We start from the raw sequence: 22,768 nt of genomic DNA, 5'->3' as shown, positions 1-22,768 counted from the left end.
GCGATCCATGGTCTGTGGGGTCTGGAGGAGGAGACGTGACCAAAAGCAGCTCCAATTCAATGTTTGGGGACGTGCCCGTGACGTCACGTGAGCGGTTCGCCCTCATTGGCTGAACCGCGCACGTGACACGGCCGTCGCAAGACAAACTCAAAAGGTTTTGTCTTGCGAAAAATCTGTTGCGCCCGTGCACGCGCTCTATGGGCGTGCGCACTGCCTTACAGGCTTTTGTGTGCGGTGCGCTTACTATGGACGTGGGCTTATTTAGAAACCAGTACATGCTCCTTTAGGGAGTGCGTTAAATTAAAGGAGTGTTCCTTAGGAAGATGAGGTTAACGCGAGTTCCCATTAGGTAGTAATTGGAGTTGGAGCAGAACCGTACTCATTTTAACTCCGTGGATGCCTAGGTTCCTAAGATATTTACATTGTTATGTGCCAGTGTTTCTGGTCTCAATATGGATACCATCCAAACCTCACTCCCAGTGGCCAATAGAAAACCACAACTATGACATTACAGCTTCCTATTGGCTGACCTAACAGCCATTTTTGATTTTACTTTTTTTTTACTGGCACATAAAAAGGTAAATATCTCAAAAAACGGTGGAAATAATGTGGTTCAGCACTGGGATTGTTGCTTTAAAAGTACTTTGCAGGCCCTGCTCCTCAAATCCTCTGGCATCCTTCCTGACATTGTCAGTGACCATGCAATAGTGTACTGTGTAAGGAAAATTAAATCACCCCAATCAAGCCCTAAAGTTCTCCTCACTAGAACATTTAGAAACTTTAACCCACAACAGTTTCTAGCTGACCTTACCAACTGCCCTTGGTACAGAATTTACTTAATGCCCGACCCCGATTCTGCGTTCGACTATTTCCAATCCAAGTTCTTAAAACCCATGCTCCACTACGCAGAATAAGAGTACGGGGGCCCACCTTCCATGGGTTACAACTGACCTTATAGCGCTCTACAATTTCAGGGATGCCTTGTGGAAAAGCTACAAAGTAACTGGCACTAACAAGGATCTCAATCACTACAGATGCCTGCGGAACATGTGCACAAGGCAAACAAGGCTTGCAAAAGCACAATATTACTCTGACAATCTCCGCCAGAATACATCAAACCCAGCTAACTTCTGGAAGGTTATCAACAACATATTCCAGCCTTCTAGCCAACAACAACAACCAAGTAATATCACTAAGGAGAATATTACTATGACAAATCCCACCGACATTGCAAATGCATTCAATGATTACTTTGTGGGGTGTGCCACTAACTTATTAGCGAAACGCAACCCAAACCATATACATGAACCTCATTCTGAGAGTACCCCTGTAGCCCCAACCTCTCCCAACACTGCTCAAAATTTTCAATTTGTCCCAGTATCCGAAGAGGAGATTACACAAGCGCTCCCCAAATTAAAACTAAGCAGCCAATGTGGCCCTGATTTACTGCAATCTAAGTTCCTACGACTTGGTACCTCAGCCTTTGCCAAACCAATTGCTTCCATAGTCAACTCTATCCTGTCTGCTGGCCATATCCCTAAGACCTAGAAAACTGCCAGAGTTGTCCCAATCTTCAAAAGTGGGGACAAAAACACTGTCTCAAACTACAGGCCAATCTCCCTTCTCCCAATACTATCCAAAGTCATGGAAAAATGTGTTCACTCCCAATTAAGAGATTACTACACTAAGACAAATTTCCCTAGCCAATTCCAATCTGGATTTCGCCCCAAACACTCCACCGTAACTACCCTGCTAAAAGTTTGCAATGAAATCAAGTGTGGAATGGAACGGGGACAACTCACTGGTGCAGTATTCCTAGATTTTGCAAAGGCTTTTGACACAGTTGATCATGTTATCCTGCTTAACAAACTCCAGAGCTCTGGAATAGGGAAACATGCTTTAAACTGGTTTCAGTCCTACCTATCAAGTAGATCCCAACATGTGTCTATCTCAGGCTTAAACTCCAACCCCTTGGATATCATCAGTGGTGTCCTACAAGGCTCTTTTCTGGGGCCCCTACTCTTCTCAGTGTTCATCAATGATCTTCCTACAGCTTGTAAGGAAGCCTCAATACACATGTATGCAGATGACACAATCATAGCCTCTCCGACCTTGAACACGTACTTCAATCTGACTTTTTGAGACTTGAAAATTGGATTTCCCAAGTGTTTTTAAACACTGACAAGACTGTAACAATGGTATTTGGGAACAAGGCTAAATTTATAAAGCTTCCAATAACTGAGCTCCAGATCAGAACCAATGTTAATACCACCCTAACTCCTGATACTAGTTTTAAATACTTGGGCGTATGGTTTGACTCCCATTTAACATTCGGGATGCACATTGATACCCTGACATCCAAAACCTATGCCAAACTAGGTGTACTTTACAGGAACAAATCCTCCCTAAGTCTGCTGGTCAGAAAGCGTATCGCACAGCAGATGGTAATGCCAATTATAGACTATGGGGACATAGTATATGGCACGGCTCCTCAAACCCACCTTAGTAAACTTGATACCCTCTACAATTCAATATGCTGTTTTGTTCTCCAATGCAACTACAACACACATCACTGTGAAATGCTCAAAGAACTAGATTGGTCATCACTTGAGTCTAGGCGCAAAGTTCATCTCTCCTGTCTTGTCTTCAAATACTTTCTGGCCAACCTACCTGTCTACCTGAACAAGCTCCTCACCCCTACCACATGCAGAACTTATCATCTGAGATCAGACTCCAAAACACTGTTCATGGTCCCAGGGTTCAGCAAAGTATCCGGCCGCTCCTCCTTCTCTTACCGTGCACCTCACAACTGGAACAATCTACTGGCGACTCTCACAGCCGCCACCAGTCTAAGTTCTTTCAAAACTAAAGCTGTCTCACATTTTAATCTGGTCTGTAACTGTTACATACGCCTATAACATATATTATCTGTAACTGTGCATGCAATGTCTTGTATATAATGTATACTCTGTTAACTTATGTAACTATGTATTTGTAATAATGTATTATTTGTCATCATAACTCTATGTCCAGGACATACTTGAAAACGAGAGGTAACTCTCAATGTATTACTTCCTGGTAACACATTTTATAAATAAATAAAAATAAATACAAAGTTTAAGAAGACGGGGGAGGGGGAGATAAAGATATTGTTTTGCACTGCAATGGGTTTTATGCCCCAAATAATCACCTATGTTCTATGTGTGTGGCCTTTACCTTCATGATGATTTCATCCGCCTTGCCATGAGCTACGGCATCTGGTTTGATAATGGCCACCGTGCAGGATTTATCTGCTGGGACTTTGTCAGTCCCGGAGACAGAGACAGAGAGAGGATAAATCAGTACAGGGATTTTTAGCTTTTGATGTACAGTAGCTGCAGAACTCAAAGGGTTAATCACCACTTCCGCGGTACCTTACTGCACTTTATTTACAACATTCACGCAGAAAACCAGTGGGTGCAATGTTTCGGGGGGTAACCCTCCCTTCGTCAGGTGCATTAACACAACCGTGATACCGACGCCTCTTAAATACCCATGATGACCCTAATAGGGTATACAACAAAAGACAGAAATGCCCAGGGCTACATCCAAAGTGCCAAAATACATAGTACCCCTAATAGGGTGTGTAACACGGAAGTGTTTCTCACATGCTAATGGAGGCCAATGTCAATGCACCAATAAGCCCACTCCGGCATTGGCCCCCACCTGCACCCATTTATATCCATACATTTTGATTTCTCAGCACAGCAGATCTATGTGGAATGAACCAAATCTATGTTGGGAGTCCTTTGTTGGTAAATGGTAGGAACTGGCTGCAGGGGGCGCAACTCCCCCTCAGTGACACACAGATTAAAAACTCACCCAGTTCATCATCCTCAGTCTGTGCTAGGAGAGGAGCAGTTTCTTCTTCTTCCTCTACGAGAGCCTCGTCTTTTATCTGGGATAACATGTAAACGTATGTACATGTACAGCACATCTCTCGTGCAACTCACAGTATATATATATACAATATATATACTGTATATCCCGACAAATTGGGCCAAAACCCACTCGCTCCCCCAAAAAGTCACTTTTGGCCGCGAGATTTTGAATCTCCCTAACATCAAGGACTCTCCTTTCTATCTGGACTTTTGCCAGATCGAGTCCCCCCCAGCGGACCTGCTCTAAATATCTCCTACAAGAGGATTGCCAGGACTGAGTTTTTACACTGATGAGATCGCTGGCTGGTGATATTTCACACACTGCATCTTAAATCCCTTCCCTTGTGAGTGCACTTGTTTCCCTCCCCTTTCATTTTATTAAAGGGTTAAACTTTTTAACGCTATGGGGCGTGCACTTTTATATATAAATATATAAAACGGAACGCGTTGGGAACACATCATATTGTGTGATACATCATCACGCTATCTCAGGGCTGGTGAGCTCTGAGAAACTCCATTTCCGAGTTACTCCTCGTGGGCGCCGGTGAAAGATTTCCTCCTCAACTAATTGCTTCCTGATGATTAGAAACCAAGAGTCGGCTACCAAAGCCCGTGTGACCCGGTGACGATTTTCTGTCAACCGGAGGACCAGGAACAGCTACCGCTGTGTGCACTGTGAGAATTTATCTATCATAATGTGCTACTTTGCACGATCCTTGTTAGACACACACATACATATTTTTATAATCATCGTCTTCAGCCCTTGTTGACCCACTGCTGGATGAAGCCTCCCCAATGATCTTCCGGGTGCCGCGGTTGCAACCTCTCTTCTCATGTTGCTCCAACAGATTTTCCGATGACATCCTCCCATCATACTTTTGGTCGTCATTTACGCACACATTATATTACATATAGAAATATACGTTAGATTTTACCGCACGGCGTTCAGCCCCTTGGTTCACAACTTTCTTCTCTGCTGCCAGCTGTTCCAGAATGGTTTTCTGCAGTAAGGGAGCGTTGGCACTTCTCACCACAGCTACCAGCTCACCCCCCTGTGAAGTGCGGTTACCATACATTTCTATTAAGAGTTATGCATGCAAATCTCTACCCGCTTAATCAAGACAAGGAACTCTCACTGCATAAGGACCAGAGGCAGCACAAGCGTACAGATGATGCAATATACAAATAGATATACAGTACATATACATTTTTAGACAGACGTTTGTGTGTGCTGAAGAATTCATTGCAGGCCAGGCCTAGCACAGTTGCAAAACCAATCAACCCTTTCACTGCCAGAGGTACCTGCAAAGCATTGCTGTGCTATGTGTTGCAGAACGCAGTTGCAGTGGAAGGGTTTAAAACGTGTCCTGAGCTACTCTGTGAAAAGATTATGCAAGACATTTCACATGAGACAAATTAACAAATAACATGAAGTCAAAACAGACTGTGTATATATTCTATTCTATGGATATTTCATTGATTTAAAGCACGTCTGTGAGGAGCATTTCCAAGTGAATGCCTCTTCCTTTTTACGAGTAAAACACTGAATCCAGCACATTGTCCCATTTTTGTTATTACCGATAAGCTGCAACCTCTAATCTCCTCTGTCGGTGGATTAGTCCTTGATCTAATTTGTGTCTGATTTTTGCAGCATGCCTCCTGGGGCTGGATATTGTTCCATGCAATCACTCACCCTCTCGCTATGGTACTCCGTTTTTTCCCTTTCACGGCTACTTCAATAACTATGTTCCCTAGAGCTGAGGACTAAAATCTTATCCAGCACTGGGAAACACTTGAAAGCAAACTGAACGAGGGCTTAAATGTTGGATTTCAGAATAAAATATCACAGAGATGTCGTTACCTTGAGAGCTGTCAAATGCCTAGGCCCTTATTTTATTATGTTGTGATTGGGAAAATTTGAGCTTCATTCTTTATGACGAGGCAGAAAGCTTCCTGAGCAAGAGGGAGAACGGCTAGGCTGCGTATTAAATAAGGGGCCTTAATGTTACTCCACAGCCACAGGTATCAGTGATCCAGAACTCTGGGGTCCCTGGATAATACTCACCGCAAGGAAAAGGAAGGTGGGCTCGCATTTCCCTCTGTATTTTTCAAGAGAATCAACACTATCCGCTTCAGCCTGATTGAGAAACACAAATGTTACAAAACGTCTCGGCGCGCTCAATGGCAATGATGGCACCACTAGCAATATGCATATGTAGAGATACGTCTAAATATATTATTTTCACGGCAGCAAGCAGAGTGCCACACAATTGCATTTTTCAGAGGGTGAACAAATCATTTGTATTCTCAAACAGCTGCTGAAGCATTTGCTGCTTCAAGAAATTGGTCTTGGTTTTCAAGACTTTCCATCTAACACATCTACCCATCGGTAGGCAAAATAAACTACAAAGCTCTCAGAATGTGAGAGAGGAGTCGAGTGTGACCCCTAGGCAGTGTGCTTGTGATTTGCAAATTAATTGGGGTCATTGAACATAGTTTCCCATATGGGGTTAAAAGGTAGAAATATTATTTTTCTGTACATATTGTATTCCTGTATTGCTGCTGCTTGTACCAATTCTGCTTTAAAAAAGGAGCATTCCAAGCAATTAAAAAAAAAAAGCTGTGTGTGCTGTGCACGCGCATAGTAAGTGAAACTTCTTTGACTTTTGTCACAGAAATTGTATTTGTATTGGTGATGTTTTAATTAAAAATCAAAATACAATTTCATTGATAAAACGCAAATACATTTGACTTATAATGCGCGTGCTCGGCACACATATCCTGTATTAGCTATTTGCACTGAGTGTGAATATGTGTGTCAGTGTGTGTGTATGTGTGTCAGTAAGTGTGTGTATGTGTGTCAGTCAGTGTGTGTGTGTATGTTTGTCAGTCAGTGTATGTGTAAGTCAGTCAGTGTGTGTGTGTCAGTCTGTGTAAGTGTGTCAGTCAGTGTGTGTGTGTGTGTGTCAGTCTGTCAGTCAGTGTGTGTGTGTGTGTGTGTATGTGTGTCAGTCAGTCAGTCAGTGTGTGTGTGTGTATGTGTGTCAGTCAGTGTGTGTGTGTGTGTGTGTGTGTGTGTGTGTGTGTCAGTCAGTGTGGGTGTATGTGTGTCAGTCAGTGTGTGTGTGTGTATGTATGTCAGTCAGTGTGTGTGTATGTGTGTCAGTCAGTGTGTATATGTGTCAGTCAGTGTGTCAGTCAGTGTGTGTATGTGAGTCAGTGTGTGTATGTGAGTCTGTGTGGGTGTCTGTGTGTTGGTCAGTCAGTGTGTGTGTGGGGGTCAGTCAGTGTGTGTGTGGGGGTCTGTGTGGGGGGCAGTCAGTGTGTGTGTGTGTGGGGTCAGTCAGTGTGTGTGTGGGGGTCAGTCAGTGTGTGTATGTGAGTGTGTGTGTATGTGAGTCTGTGTGGGGGTCAGTCAGTGTGTGTGTGGGGGTCTGTGTGGGTGTCAGTCAGCGTGGGTGTGGGGGGTCTGTGTGGGGGTCAGTCAGTGTGTGTGTGGGGGTCAGTCAGTGTGTGTGGGGGTCAGTCTGTGTGTGTATGAGTCTGTGTGGGGGTCAGTTTGTGTGTGTATGTGAGTCTGTGTGGGGGTCAGTCAGTGTGTGTGTGGGGGTCTGTGTGGGGGTCAGTCAGTGTGTGTGTGGGGGTCAGTCAGTGTGTGTGTGGGGGTCAGTCAGTGTGTGTGTGGGGGGTCTGTGTGGGGGTCAGTCAGTGTGTGTGTGGGGGTCAGTCAGTGTGTGTGGGGGTCAGTCAGTGTGTGTGTGGGGGTCTGTGTGGGGGTCAGTCAGTGTGTGTGTGGGGGGGTCAGTCAGTGTGTGTGTGGGGGTCTGTGTGGGAGTCAGTCAGTGTGTGTGTGGGGGTCAGTCAGTGTGTGTGGGGGTCTGTGTGGGGGTCAGTCAGTGTGTGTGTGTGTGGGGGTCAGTCAGTGTGTGTGGGGGTGTCAGTGTGTGTGTGGGGCTCAGTCAGTGTGTGCGTGGGGGTCAGTCAGTGTGTGTGTGGGGGTCAGTTAATGTGTGTGTGGGGGTCAGTCAGTGTGTGTGTGGGGGTCTTTGTGGGGGTCAGTCAGTGTGTGTGGGGGTCTGTGTGGGGGTCAGTCTGTGTGTGTATGAGTCTGTGTGGGGGTCAGTCAGTGTGTGTGTGGGGGTCTGTGTGGGGGTCAGTCAGTCAGTGTGTGTGTGGGGGTCTGTGTGGGGGTCAGTCAGTGTGTGTGTGGGGGGTCTGTGTGGGGGTCAGTCAGTGTGTGTGTGTGGGGGTCAGTCAGTGTGTGTGGGGGTCTGTGTGGGGGTCAGTCAGTGTGTGTGTGGGGGTCTGTGTGGGGGTCAGTCAGTGTGTGTGTGTGGGGGTCTGTGTGGGGGTCAGTCAGTGTGTGTGTGGGGGTCTGTGTGGGGGTCAGTCAGTGTGTGTGTGGGGGTCTGTGTGGGGGTCAGTCAGTGTGTGTGTGGGGGTCAGTCAGTGTGTGTGGGGGTCAGTCAGTGTGTGTGGGGTCAGTCAGTGTGTGTGGGGGTCTGTGTGGGGGTCAGTCAGTGTGTGTGTGGGGGTCTGTGTGGGGGTCAGTCAGTGTGTGTGTGGGGGTCAGTCAGTGTGTGTGTGGGGGTCAGTCAGTGTGTGTGGGGGTCAGTCAGTGTGTGTGGGGTCAGTCAGTGTGTGTGGGGGTCTGTGTGGGGGTCAGTCAGTGTGTGTGTGGGGGTCAGTCAGTGTGTGTGCAGCGGCGCCATCACAACTGCGTATGCGCGGCATGGCAGCGGGCGGCGGAACAGCGGCCGTTAGGAGCGGCGGCTATCGCCGCCGCATGTCAGCAACCGGGTGTGGGGTGTGTGGGAGGGTGAGGGGTGCGGCGGCGATTAGGAGCGGCGCCTATCGCCGCCGCCGCCACATGTGACAGGGGACGTGTGAGCGGAGCGGCGTCCATTACGTGACGTCACTTCCGTTTCACATTTCGCCCCCCATCTATCCAGTTGTATCCCATCAGAGGTGCCACTAAAGAAGTTTCACTTCAATAAATATGGGGGGTCTCCAGCGCGGACCTGCGTTAAGTTCAGCTCCGGGGACCCACTGCTTCCTGAGATACTTACCTCCGTAGGTGCTGTCGGTACTCCATGATTCCTAAATCTCCCGTGGCACACGGGCCAATAGGAATCTGTGACGGACGACATCGCGGCTTCCTATTGGCTCCTGTGCCATGAGAGATTTCAACCTTCATATTGTTTGCTCATACGGGGACACTATTGGGGAGAAGCTTCGGAGGTATGACTGAAATTTGTGGGTCCCCGAAACAAGAATGAATGTGGTTCAGCTCCTGAGACACCCTGCTTCTTACCTATATTGAACAAATGTGTTTAGAATGGTCCTTTAAAGCAGAATTGGTAGAAGATGGGGCAATACAGGAATACTATATATACAGTATACACCTGCTGCTTCATACTCAGCTGGAGAGGAAAACCCTAGGTGGAACCACACCTTTATCCTGTTAACATCCTCACATTCTTACCACAGCAAACTGCAGGAGGTCATCCCCAAGCTCATTTTTTATTTTTCGGAACAAGCTGACCGCTGTTTTGCAAGGACCGCACCAGGCCTGATAAACGTCCACTACTGAGGAAAACAGAGGCACTCGCATCATTATCATCAGAGTCCAGGTCAGGAGTGTGATAGTGATCCAGCACAGTATTTCCTCAGTGCTTACTATGTAACTAAGGTAACCGTATTTGTCCCGACAAAAACAGGGACAAATGTTGCCCCTGTGACTGCGCATGCGCGATGAGCGCTTGTCGGTTGCTTATGTGCATGCGCGATCGGCATTTTGGCGGCTGGCAAACGCCAATCACGCATGCTCACGAGCGACCGGCAAGTTCCGATCGCGCAGAAGGGTCTGGTAAGTGCCAATCGCGCCAGCACATCCGGCAAGTGCCGAGAGAATACCAGGACAGTCGCCAAAAAAGTCGAGACGGAGTCCTAAAAAACGGGACTGTCCCGGCTAAACTGGGATGTCTGGTCACCCTATTTGTAACACCAAAGCTGTACCAGTAAATGAGAATACAAAACCAGGAATGGATCATTACCATGCAGCTGACCTGGAGTTAGGGCTAGGCTCTAGGACTGGCGACCTGCAATGGGATTTGATGTGGCCCTTGGACTTTCTGCTCCTGATAATTTCATACCAGTTGCTTAGGCAGTTTTTTTTACACTGAAATTCACTTGCAAGTTACAGTAATGTGTGTGTATATATATAGTATCGATGTTATAAATGCTTGCAAAATAATTCAATATACGGTAATAATGTTCAAGTCTTTAAATGTAACTAAAATGACTTTACAATAAACTTGTGGCCCTTCTATTCCTAAGTGTTTTCTGATCTGGCCCCTTTGGAGAACTAGTTGAAGAGCCTTGGGTTAGGATAGGCACTCATGTTACAAAAGGGATAATGAATCCCAATCACAGTTGCATTCAGTCTCAGGCTGCCACACATTTTCCTTTGGTTTTGCATGATCTGCACCCTACGTAGTGTTTGAGATCATGCGGCAGAAAAGAATTCCCTGATGCAACAATGGGGAGCTCATGCAGGGTCGCTACCTTCTATTGAAGGCTAACTCAGAGACATTTTTTTTACATTGATCTTCTTTATGTATTTATTTCTCTTATCGCCGTCTCCCGGCATCCTGCCCTGCAAATTCCGCCAACATGGTTGCGTGATGTCAAATGGCGCCACATTGCCATGACAACAGCACGCTACGTGATGTCACGTTGCCATGACAACGGGTCACCTTCTGGCACCGCGCGTCACATGATGCCACAGAGCATCATGTTGTCATGGCTACACCGCGCCATTTGACGTTACGCAGCCATGTTGACAGCATTTGCGGGGGGAGATGCCAGGAGGATGCTGGAGCATGCCGGGAGATGCCGCCGCCGCCACCCAGAGATTTCCCAGGAAAACCCACAGCCCAGAGATACGTGGCCGAAACCCGTAGTCTCCGGTTCAGTGGTGGCAACCCTGAGCTCATGACAACATCTATAAACGGAGTTCTTCAGTCCATATTAAATGCATACGTCATGTGAAGTAAAAAAACCCGGAATAAGATTTCTACCCATGGTAATAAACAAAGACAAACATGGAAACATAACACAACTGGGTGGTTTATTTGTGGTGCAAAAACAGGCCCACAGAACCAGCATTATTAGCCGATGCATCTGATGCTATTTCTTGAGCAGTTTATCACCAGGTAATAGTTGACACGTTGTATATAACATTAATTTAGTTCAGTGGTCCATTTAAACTGGAAGATTTACGGATTGTCACGCATAGACCGTGAGTAATTGAAGCATTAGCTATTTGTACACATTCTTACCGATGAGTCCTTTAGAAGACAGGGTCTCCTCCCAATGCTCCTGGTTATTAATGGTAATCTGAAACAAAGATAACTTTTAGGGTCTTACTATTCTATATTGTTTGAAGTGATCATATACTAAGAGAGTAACCTTGTAGTATATATATCCCTCCCACTGTACACAGCAAGTGTATACTGTACATGTATTTATTAACCCCAGCACAGAGTCCCTTTCAATGTAATTTAGTAGGACAATGCTAGTCACACAAGAGCAGACATATGTCCCGTCAAGCACCTTCTGCAAATACTAATTGACATCATTAACTTTTTTGTATACAAATATTATGAAAGAATCAAATTAAAGAACAGGGTTTTATTTATGAATTAAGTTATTAAATGTTTTACCAGGAAGTAATACATTGAGAGTTACCTCTCGTTTTCACGTATGTCCTGGGCACAGAGTTTGGGATTACAGATACAAGAAAATCTGCATTTTAAACTCCTGAATCTTGTTCATCAAAATAAGGCCCAGGACATAGTGAACTCAGCGTCGCTGAGCTGGGCTGAACAGATGCACAAAGCCCCTGCATCTGTAATCAGCGCGGCTATACTTTCTCCCTCCGCATGCTTGCTGATGCGTGCGGAGGCTGAGAAACTTCCCAGAGACAGGCAAGTTTGAAATTTGCCGCTCGGGGAAGCGGAGGAGCGGTCACGTGGCCGCTCCCATCTAATGGGTCTTCAGTCGGTCCGGCACAAGACAGAGGCAGCACAGAGGTGTGTGTGTATGTATGTGTGTGTATGTGCGTGTGCATGTATGTGTGTGTGTGCGTGAATATATTTATCAAAGTTGCACAATGTTAATAAATAATTTATTCTCACGTCTTTTTTTTTTCATTTTTAAATATTATATAATATATACACACACACACACACACACACACACATATATACACACACACGGGTTCCCCAGTGACACACAAACACACAGACCACTTCAAAGTGACACACACACAAACACTGACAGCTACCAAGTGACACACACACATTGATACCCGCCTCCCAAGCGCGCTTGCTATCTCCTCTGCCAGGACAGCAAAAAGCTCCTGGTAGAGCGAGCGGCAGCAAGCGAGAGCGAGCGGCAGCACCTAAGTGCTTACTATGTCCCAGGCCTTAGTCATTGTTGTGTTTGTCAGTATCTTAGCAGCATTGTGTTGATTTGTCACCACTGGATGTCACTGTTCTCTGGAGCAGCTGACACAAATGACACGCAGTGCATCCTGCCCTACCTGCTCGGTGCCTTTGGATGCAAACTGCATCTGATTTATCAGGAAGCAAATCCCACCGCTAGTTGATTGCATTGTTCTATCTGATAAATCTGGGTGTTGTTTGCAGTAGCATTACACTATACTTGGAAGAAGACGGCACTCACATGGACTTAGTTAAATAGTGATATTTATTGCATCAGATTAACGTTTCGGTCCATGCGAGTACTGCCTTCTTTACAAGTCCGACGCTCATAGCTGACATAATCCTATGGGAAAATGGGTCTCGTTTTCTGACGCCATTTTCAAGCACGCATTGTGTTGGATGACTGAGGAACGCCTGTATAGTTCTACACATCGCTGTTCTAGCTGTGCACCCGTGGCACGTCTTTATGTTCCAGTTACCTTACTCAAAGTGATTGCAGTAGCACTGCACCAGTTTTGTAGTGAGGAAAACTGCCTTCCAATGAGTGAGAACCATCCCTAGTATTTGAGTCTTCTCTCCAATGAGTGAGACTGTCTCCTAATGATTGAGACCGAGTCCTAGTGAGTGAGACTACCTCCTAATGACTGTGACTGAGTGAGCAGTTAATTTCAGACCTGCCCAGATGAGTGAGGCTGGCTCCTGAGTTAGACTGCCCTGCAATAAGTGAGGCTGGCTCCTGAGTTAGACTGCCCTGCAATAAGTGAGGCTGGATCCTGAGTTAGACTGCCCTGCAATAAGTGAGGCTGGCACCTGAGTTAGACTGCCCTGCAATAAGTGAGGCTGGATCCTGAGTTAGACTGCCCTGCATTAAGTGAGGCTGGCAATTGAGTTAGACTGCCCTGGAATAAGTGAGGCTGGATCCTGAGTTAGACTGCCCTGCATTAAGTGAGGCTGGCTCCTGAGTTAGACTGCCCTGCATTAAGTGAGGCTGGCTCCTGAGTTAGACTGCCCTGCATTAAGTGAGGCTGGCTCCTGAGTTAGACTGCCCTGCATTAAGTGAGGCTGGCTCCTGAGTTAGACTGCCCTGCATTAAGTGAGGCTGGCTCCTGAGTTAGACTGCCCTGCAATAAGTGAGGCTGGCTCCTGAGTTAGACTGCCCTGCATTAAGTGAGGCTGGCTCCTGAGTTAGACTGCCCTGCAATAAGTGAGGCTGGCTACTGAGTTAGACTGCCCTGCAATAAGTGAGGCTGGCTACTGACTGCCCTGCAATAAGTGCGGCTGGCTCCTGAGTTAGACTGCCCTGCAATAAGTGAGGCTGGCTCCTAAGTTAGACTGCCCTGCATTAAGTGAGGCTGGCTCCTGAGTTAGACTGCCCTGCAATAAGTGAGGCTGGCTCCTAAGTTAGACTGCCCTGCAATAAGTGCGGCTGGCTCCTGAGTTAGACTGCCCTGCAATAAGTGAGGCTGGCTCCTAAGTTAGACTGCCCTGCAATAAGTGAGGCTGGCTCCTGAGTTAGACTGCCCTGCAATAAGTGAGGCTGGCTCCTGAGTTAGACTGCCCTGCATTAAGTGAGGCTGGCTCCTGAGTTAGACTGCCCTGCAATAAGTGAGGCTGAGTGACACTGCAAACTGCGTGTGCCTCACCTGCAGGGTGATCTCCTTCTTCTTGCCGGCCATGGCTGCTAATAATAACCCGGTTGGAGACCTCTCTCACTCTCCCTATGCAGTGCTGCTGACCAGCACTCCCGTTTCCTAGCAACGGTTACGTTGTGCCCCGGGGTTGCCATGGCGAAGCCCGCACCCGGAAGCCCTGAGCTCGTGCTGGCCTCTCACCGCGCGTCTCGCGCCCGGCCCTGACACGGACAGGAACAATCATTATAACAAGTCCTAGAAGTCATTAACCAGACACCGCATACTGACCCCGCCCCAACAGCGAACACACGCGCGCTGTCCTCGCTATCCAATCAGCGTTAGCCGAGGTACAACGTCAGATGGGAGGGCTTAAAAAGGGCAGCCAATCAACGCCGAAGTCTTATAGTTGCCACCAATCAGCAACCCGGACCTGGGCTTTGGCAGCCAATAGGCGGCGCCCGAACTGTTCGCGGGCTGCTGAGTGAGCGGTGTGTCGCTGATGGAGAAGCGGAGTCTGGAGTCCGATATCGAGAAGACCTTCCAAGATGTGTATGCGAGGGCGGCAGGACTGAGGGGAGGGGGGCATCGGAGGGGAGGGGGGCATCGGAGGGGAGGGGGGCATCGGAGGGGGAGGTAAAAGGGAGCAGGTTGGTGTTGAGAGTTAATGGGGGAAGGGTAACTGGGTGATATACACAAGCCAAGCTATTATTTAGGGCCCCGAAAAATGCTGAAGGAACTAAAAGCCCACTCTTGCCTTGTGTGTTTAGTTTTCTCACATGGTGTTCTTGTATGGGATTATATGACAATAATAATAATAATAGAAGTAGCCGTGCTAGTCTAGCTGAGAGAGTGCAATATTAGGGGAGACCCTTTTTTTTATTTATATATATATATATTTGGACGCACAATTGATATTTTAGAGCAAGCTTTCAAGTAATACTGATTTGATCAAATATATTCCATGGGGATTAACACAGATCTACGGTAACAATCAACAACGGATAAGAACTGGCAGATGGGATAGTAAATCAACAGGCAGGGCAATAAATGAATGAAAGTGATAGTGGGAAATGTGGAGAGCATGCAGGAGTGGTCCAGGACATACCTTTATATACCCTTTACCAATTCCCTTACATTAACCCCCTACCCTAAACCCCTTAAATGTAACTCCCTACCCTTACAGCTAAAAAACCCTTCAATTAACCCCCTGTCCTAAACAGTAATAAAACTTAACTCAAATCTGCTGCGACGAAGGGCTAGCATGCTGCGGCCATTTGGTTGTGGCGAAACAGCCGTGACCAAATGTCCCATTCCGTGTAGGAGGGGGGAGAAAGGATTAAATTGTAAAATTGGCATGGAGAAACAATTATACAGCATTGAAGCCCGATTGTCCGCTCCGGGGACCCCCTGCATCTGGCGATGCATACATCCGTAGTGGGAGCCAGTAGGCGCTTTAGTGTTCAGATGGCTTATTTTCAAAGTTCCTGCAGTCCAATAGGAAGCCGTGACGTCACCCGGTGTGGCTTCCCATTGGCCCATGTGACACGGGAGCTTTAAACTGCATGGAGACACTGGCACCCTCTTCGGGGACAAGTATCTCCGGAAGCTGGGGATCCCCAGAGCTGAAATGAACGGGGTTCCTCTCCAAAGAACCCCTGCTTCAATTCTGTATATGTAAAAAAAACGGAGAGAAAAATGGCATGGATTGCCTCTTTAAGGAGCAAATTGGTTGAAATCAGCAGAGAAATGTTGATTATTTAGATTAGAAGATGCATACAGTGCATTACAATGTGGAGTGGAAGAATTTTACATTTGTTCTATTACTAGAAGTTATTGATCAGATCTCTGCCTATTGTACTGTGCAGTACATAAAGTAGTGTCTAAAATAAGTGATACAATATTTTAGGCGGCCTCTAGCCCAGTGAGTTTACAATCTGAACTGTTTCACATGTGCTGTATATATTTTATATTGAAGGTATCTGTCACTGGTACAGAATGGAGATCACCGTGCTACTGAAAAGAGATCCGGGCAGAAACGTGTGCACTTTGGCGGCTTTGCGAGGTCACAAAGCTGTTTGACTGTTCACAATAGCAGCACGACATCCATTAAAACACAAGAAAAATTCACGCTCCGCTTACAAGACTCAACCTCGTTCTTTGGAAATCATACTTATGTCAGGGATGCATTTTCATCCTCCGGGGCTTTAAATACCAGCCTGCAGGGTTGTAGGATCATTACGAGGGAGAAGACTCAGAGAATTAATGTCCAGTCTGTTGTGGAGACTTCCGACCTGGGGATGGATAATGTGTCCAGGCACAGAGAATTCACAGATCAGAACACGGACTCTGGCGTCCAGGAAGACTTGAGCTGTCAGTGTACCTCACTGGGCGAGTCAGAACTATTCTCTTCCCAGCGCAGTAATGCGGAAACAGAGGATTGCGACGATGGTGCGTCCGTGTTGTCTGAAGAGTGTCCAGGGAAACGGCTGTTATGTGAAGCCTGCTGCCAGCTTCATAACATTGTCTTGGAAGACAATCTGGCATCTATTAAAAAGTCAAAAGTTTTCGGTTGGTCTTTTTCATTTACTAATGATGCCTCTTTGTGAGCCTTGTGATGCTTTGTGTTTTTGGTGTTCAAGAGGATAGGTGTACTACTGGAAGTAACATGTTTAAGGGTTGAATATAGATAATTTTGTTTTATCTCCACATGACACCTATATATGTCTTTAAAAGTAGTTTGTAAACCCGGTGAGTGGAGACTCTGTAAGGGTTTGGTTTCCTCTGGCTGCTCCTTTTTGTCTGATGTCACTGTGTTCAACAAGAGTTTGCCCAACCGGTATCTCCCCCTACGTCGACTTCCCTTATTTTTGTTGGCCGTCTAGTAAAGACTAAATGGGCTAAGGTTTAAATAAAAAAATTCTGCTGCCAGAATCACTCTACTCTTTCCTAAATCTGTCTCAGCGTCTCCTCTACTGAAATCCCTCTCCTGGCTTCCTATCAAATCCCGCATCTCACACTCAATTCTCCTCCTCACTTTTAAAGCTTTACACTCTTCTGCCCCTCCTTACATCTCAGCCCTAATTTCTCGCTATACACCATCCCGACTCTTGCGTTCTGCTCAAAGATGTCTTCTCTCTACCCCCTTTGTAGCTAAAGCCCTCACCCGCCTTAAACCTTTCTCACTGACTGCCCCGCACCTCTGGAATGCCCTTCCCCTCAATACCCGACTAGCACCCTCTCGACCCACCTTAAGACACACTTGTTTAAAGAAGCATATGAGTAGCACCTGGGCTAATACTATACACAAGATACATAAAGCTTGGCCCTCTGAAGACGCACTTACCAGAACGCCCTCCTACTGTCTCTGTATGTTCCTACCTACCAATTAGATTGTAAGCTCTTCGGAGCAGGGACTCCTTTTCCTAAATGTTACTTTTATGTCTGAAGTGCTTATTCCCATGATCTGTTATTTGATTGTCACGTGTATTACTACTGTAAAGCGCTATGTACATTAATGGCGCTATATAGATATACATACCCCATTGAGAGACCCTCCCCCCCCCCCCAAGAAATGCTATTTGTAATTTAAAAAGGAAGAGCAGATTCAATGTATGTTATGATGCATTTTAGCACTGAGGTGCTTCATAGATGAGATTTGTGTAAGCGCTTTCAAAACGTCACACGTCTTCAAGTGTCATCGAGGCGTTCTCCCACCCTGTGCATATGAGAGGTTATGGTGGGGCACCAAGGGGACTTGGCCTGTGCAAGCTCTCGTTGAACACTTGGTGACATCAGGAAAAAGGAAGCAGCCAGATGAAAATCAAACCTTCTCCCAAGTCTTGGTTTCCCATCAATACAGCGTGTTTACACAGGCAAAACCCACCTCACCGTTCCTGGCTCCGTAAGAACAGGGTGGGATACAGCTAAAAATAACTGTGTTCACAGACCTTCCCATCAGAAAGAAAAGCCATTTGTAATGAATTTCCAAAGACACAAAAGAAGCCAAATCTTTTGCTTTAAGTATGGCTACATATATTTAATAAAGCTATGTGACTTGTTAACTTCTTGACAACAATTTTATCAACTACCAGACATTGCACCTTAAAAATAAGGCTTTTAATATCTGCCCCACAGTTCGGGTTATTCACTAAACTGCAATAGGTGTTTGAAGTCATCAAAAGCTGTTATCAATTGCAGAAAGTTTTCAGGCTTTTCCAATATCTGCTGACGTGGTTTGTCAAGCATTTTTGGACAACATTCCCCATTGACTTTTAATGAGGACTTTTGGCTCAGAATGGCTTAATCGGCCACTTAAGAGGATAGAGAATGGAGGGCAATGTTACGGGGCTTTAATTGTAGTGAACTCTTACTGCCAAGTAGTCCTGCACCTATCGCTTGCGTATGTCTCAGATGTAGGTAACTGGAGGTGTGTTGTCTGATGCGTACAAATGTAAATATCTATTTCCAGATCCGAATCACTGGTGCTGCGATTTCTGGATGATGGTGAACAGGATTCCGGTGAGAGGAGGAGCACATAGGTTAACACGGTAAGGAGAGATGGAAATGGAAATGCTGTTTTTAACCTTTTAGCTGTCAAAAGGTTCTATAATGCATTGCAGACCTCTCTGGCAACAGAGGGTCACGGTGTAGCCCTGAGTGCGAGAAAGTGGACTAAGGTCGGGGACATTATTAAAAAAATTTTTTTTTAAAAACCCTCCAGTTTTATTAAATTGTTTTTGTAAACCTGCACATCCCCTCCTTCCGATCATGACTTGCTCTCATGCTTTCAATGTCTGTTGTGGTGGTTATTTATTTTTTTATTATATCCATCATGAATAATGTATATTAAAATAAAAATCTAGCGACGTTATGCTACTGCATGTTATATAGTCATTTTAACTGGAAAATCAATTGGCAAAGGGAGTACATGTATTTTTGCTCAGGTACACAGATTCTGGAAAATTATCTTTGTTTTGCAGATCATTAAGCTGTTAGCATTTTTTTTGGTGTCTGTTTTACAAGCCGTGGATTGTACTTTGAATTAAAAAAAATATTATAGATAAGTTCTTCAGTATTAGGTGATACCTTTTTTATTTGGACTAATAATTTATGTCATAGGACATATAGATATAGATATAGAAAAAATAGCAGCCGGAACTCCTATCGCAAAATAGCAGAGCACAAGTTTCCAACGTTTTGGTCCCAACAATGGACCTGCTGATTTCGTGAAAACGGTATTGTGTATATCTATAATACGTCTAGATAGAGAGAGATATCTATATATTTCCCCCCCTGCCCATCTGTGAGGGTTTATGTATATTTTGGCATACATGTAATGACAATACCCTTTTTATTTCAGAAGCTTAAGTAGTACATTGAAGGCTCTTGCTAGAAAGTTGTTGTTTTCAGCTGCTAGAAGGACGGCGGCAGGCAATGGAAAATGCAGTAGGTCTCATCCCTTTCTCCAGAGGTAAGCCAGAGGTTTATGCAGCAGATTCAAGCACTTGTATAATCGTCTGTCTTTAGTTTAATTTTTTCGTTGCTGACTGTTTGATATCTGTTCTAGATTTTATTCGGATGCTTCTTGATAAATTTTTTTATATATATATATCTCTATCTCTATATCTCTATATATCTTTTTTTTTTAATAGCTTTTTTTGCTTGTCTTTTGTAAGTAGTTTCGTTTTTTATATTGTTGCTCTCGGTTCTGTTTAGAAACCTTCGCTTATGCAAAAAAGCACGGCTGAGATTCTTTAACCCGAAGCCAAAAAAACACATAAAGAGGGGTTCCTCCAGTCGTAAGTCTAAAGCATGGAGGGGTAAGAAGGCATCCTCTGTGGACACTGATCAGACCAAAGAAAAAGTTAAAAAGCCTTACAAGTTAATCATCGATTCAAGTCTGGCAGAAGATACAAAACCAGACTTAGAAGGATCTGAGCCAAAAGCTGATGTTGCAAAGAGGAAAAGGTTGTGTAGAATCGACAAGGCCTCAACTGCAGTGGGTCGCCAATCTCCATCGCCAGTCTCCAGACCAATGGAAACACCAGCTTCTGTAAGGAAAAGGAGCTCCGATGAATCTGCCCAATGGAGAATCTCTCCTTCAACGTCCCAAGTCGGGGGAGGAAATTTAGACGGTTCTAATCACTCTTTTCTCATTGACTCGGTGGACAGTGACATAGACCTGTCAGAATATGGGGCCCCGGATGGGACCGAGAACGGAAACTCAGACCCCTTCTCCTGGGTAGAACGTGGAAGCTTTAGAGACATGCTTGCCAAACTTAATTCTGGGTATTCAAAAAGTGCTGCTATTAAAGAGCACTGAATCTGATTAGGTTCCAATTGACATCTACTATAACAACTAGTGTTTGATAATTCGGTGTAAGCGTTCCGATTATATTTATATTTAACTAGTCTCATTCATGCCCTTCCCCGTCTGTTTCTAGACTGCTGTTTTTCTTCCCGGTTGTCAACTTGGACATTTTTCCTCCCCATCAATAAAATTGCCCATAAAATGACTTATAAATGAATAAAGTCGTGCAGAGAGGAAGCGAAAAAATAGTGAGACAGGAAGGCAACGTTCGCAGACGGAGGAGGGAGCGGCTGGAAGTTGCAGTTGAAACTGAAGCCCTGGAGCGCTACATCTATAGGTTAATTTTTAAAGTGGCAATCCTATCCCTTTTTTTTTTTTCATTATTATTTTTTTGGATGGCATCTAAGTCTGCGTCCATAGAACGTGGAGCAGCGCTGAGCCGCGCGGACGCTGATCCTCACCTGATCAAGCATGAGCGATTTCATGCCCATGTAGGCGAGCCAGCGTCCGCGATCGGGGGGAAGCGGGGCAGTGACGGCGCTGGGCCAATCGCCCGCGACGCACCGACGTGATGTTGATTGGATGTTTTCAGCCGACAGCGCGCTGAAAAACAGCTTGGCTGTCGGCTGCAAAATCCAACTCCTCAGCACGCCTGCGGACGCTCGCGTGATCCCCCTCTAAAGACATCCTCATTGAGGATGCCGGGACTCAGCGCGGAGCGTCCGCACGGCTCAGCGCGGCTTGTCCTTCTATGGACGCAGCGTAAGGGGGTTTCCTGAGCAGAAAGGCTATAGGGACCCGAGATACTGACCAGTAAAGGTACTAGCGTTGCTGTCTGCTTTTTAAAACCCTCTGTGTCAGGCGGGGCCAGTAGGAGGCAGACGCAGAGGGCACTGAACGCTGCCATGTGTTTTCCCTGATGCTGAAAATCACTTTAAGTTGATACTATACGAGTGCATCTCTCTTGTACCTATTTTTTTGCTGAAATAAACATACTACCTAACACTTTAATTTTGTGGTGGTTTTTTTCCCCCCATTCCCCAAACACCCTCCCCCCCCCCCCCCATCCCTCCTCTCCTTTCTCCATCACTTTTTTATTATTTAAAAAAATCTCCCAATAGTCTTTGCTAGGACAGCTGCACAGGGACATTTTAGATCTCCACTGATCATCATTGGGATTATATACCGGGATTCTGTTTTTTTGGTTCGGTTTTAACAGATTTTAAAACACCACCAATCATTGGGGTTTTTTTTAATGTTTTTTTTTTTTTCAAAACCGTTAGACTGGACAATGAATTTAGCCTCAAAGGATTTTCACTGGGATGGGGGGGGGGGGGGGGGGGGGGGGGGAGAAGATCTTCACGTGGTGTGCTTCCCATGCCGTGGGAAGAGGTAGCAGCCAATGGGAGCAGGCACACAGATCCGTGCCCCTGACACACATCAGGGATCTCCCCACCTCTGCCCTCAGCACAGCCCACTTCCCCCCCCCAAAAAAGCTAACAGCAGAATTATATGGTTTTGCCCCCCCCCCCCCCCCCCCCATCCCTCTCCTTTCTCCATCACTTTATTATTTATTATTTAAAAAAATCTCCCAATAGTCTTTGCTAGGACAGCTGCACAGGGACATTTTAGATCTCCACTGATCATCATTGGGATTATATACCGGGATTCTGTTTTTTGGCTCGGTTTTAACCGATTTTAAAACACCACCAATCATTGGGGGTTTTTTTGTAATGTTGTTTTTTTTTCAAAACCGTTAGACCGGACAATGAATTTAGCCTCAAAGGATTTTCACTGGGATGTGGGGGGAGGTGTGCTTCCCATGTCGTGGGAAGAGGTAGCAGCCAATGGGAGCAGGCACACAGATCCCGTGCCCCTGACACACATCAGGGATCTCCCCACCTCTGCCCTCAGCACAGCCCCCCTCCCACCCAAAAAAGCTAACAGCAGAATTATATGGTTTTGCCCCCCCCCCCAAATATTCTTTTAACACCAAATACAGATTTATTTTTGGGGGGGGTCGGGATCTGAAAAAATTAATTAAATGAACCAGAAATCCCTAATTCTATGCAATCATTCATTGTTAAATTTTATACGTGGTATCATGGACTTCATATTTTAATTCATATGTTTCTTTCGCTGTGGAGATTTAATGACAGATTATTGCATGTGGTGCTATTATTTAACCACATGGCACGTGCCCTCATTTCATGCGATAATTATACTTTTTCAGAATGTAGTTGACGCATCATTTAGTGGTTACGCATACAGGTGGCATTTAAAACATGCAGCAGTTACGTTCCTTTCCAGAAATGTAATTACCTAAGATGCCGATCGATCCTTTCGGTGAGGATCCTGCTTCTTAGGGCACGCAATATAGCCACCTATTTCAAAAGG

At 45.7% G+C, this 22,768-nt stretch overlaps 2 protein-coding genes across 7 annotated transcripts in view; one reads left to right on the top strand and one right to left on the bottom strand.

The window, feature by feature from the left end:
* The window catches only part of NME9 (NME/NM23 family member 9), a 40,786-nt gene extending 26,445 nt beyond the window's left edge, over positions 1-14,341 (bottom strand). For 2 of the 6 annotated variants that reach the window (XM_075607116.1, XM_075607118.1), the window contains exons 1-7: positions 14,074-14,341; positions 11,264-11,321; positions 9,406-9,509; positions 5,986-6,057; positions 4,856-4,972; positions 3,862-3,937; positions 3,217-3,299 (exon numbers count right to left, since the gene is read on the bottom strand). In XM_075607116.1, the coding sequence (XP_075463231.1) occupies positions 3,217-3,299; positions 3,862-3,937; positions 4,856-4,972; positions 5,986-6,057; positions 9,406-9,509; positions 11,264-11,321; positions 14,074-14,106 (543 nt within the window). In that variant the 5' untranslated portion in view covers positions 14,107-14,341. The remainder of the gene's footprint in view (positions 1-3,216; positions 3,300-3,861; positions 3,938-4,855; positions 4,973-5,985; positions 6,058-9,405; positions 9,510-11,263; positions 11,322-14,073) is intronic. The other 4 variants (XM_075607115.1, XM_075607119.1, XM_075607117.1 and 1 more) reach the window with 4 other exon arrangements.
* Positions 14,342-14,483: 142 nt separating this feature from the next.
* On the top strand, positions 14,484-21,380 carry LOC142498753 (uncharacterized). The gene is made up of 5 exons (XM_075607114.1): positions 14,484-14,610; positions 16,037-16,629; positions 18,530-18,608; positions 19,421-19,531; positions 19,777-21,380. Exons 1-5 carry the CDS (start codon positions 14,561-14,563, stop codon positions 20,381-20,383), a joined length of 1,440 nt encoding a protein of 479 aa, XP_075463229.1. The 5' UTR covers positions 14,484-14,560; the 3' UTR covers positions 20,384-21,380.
* The last annotated feature ends 1,388 nt before the right edge of the window (positions 21,381-22,768 follow it).

This window comes from Ascaphus truei, chromosome 7 (assembly GCF_040206685.1).
Source record: "Ascaphus truei isolate aAscTru1 chromosome 7, aAscTru1.hap1, whole genome shotgun sequence".
Lineage (NCBI taxonomy): Eukaryota > Metazoa > Chordata > Amphibia > Anura > Ascaphidae > Ascaphus > Ascaphus truei.
Note: the sequence above shows the minus strand (reverse complement) of the source record. Positions and strands in the feature narration are given on the sequence as shown.

Excerpts from the sequence above, each read along its gene's own strand:
- LOC142498753 (XM_075607114.1), top strand. The coding sequence starts at position 14,561 with ATGGAGAAGCGGAGTCTGGAGTCCGATATCGAGAAGACCTTCCAAGAT. Across the intron at positions 14,611-16,036 it reads GAGAAGACCTTCCAAGATGT|GTATCTGTCACTGGTACAGA; the intron begins GTATGCGAGGGC and ends TTTATATTGAAG. Across the intron at positions 18,609-19,420 it reads GGAGCACATAGGTTAACACG|AAGCTTAAGTAGTACATTGA; the intron begins GTAAGGAGAGAT and ends TTTTTATTTCAG.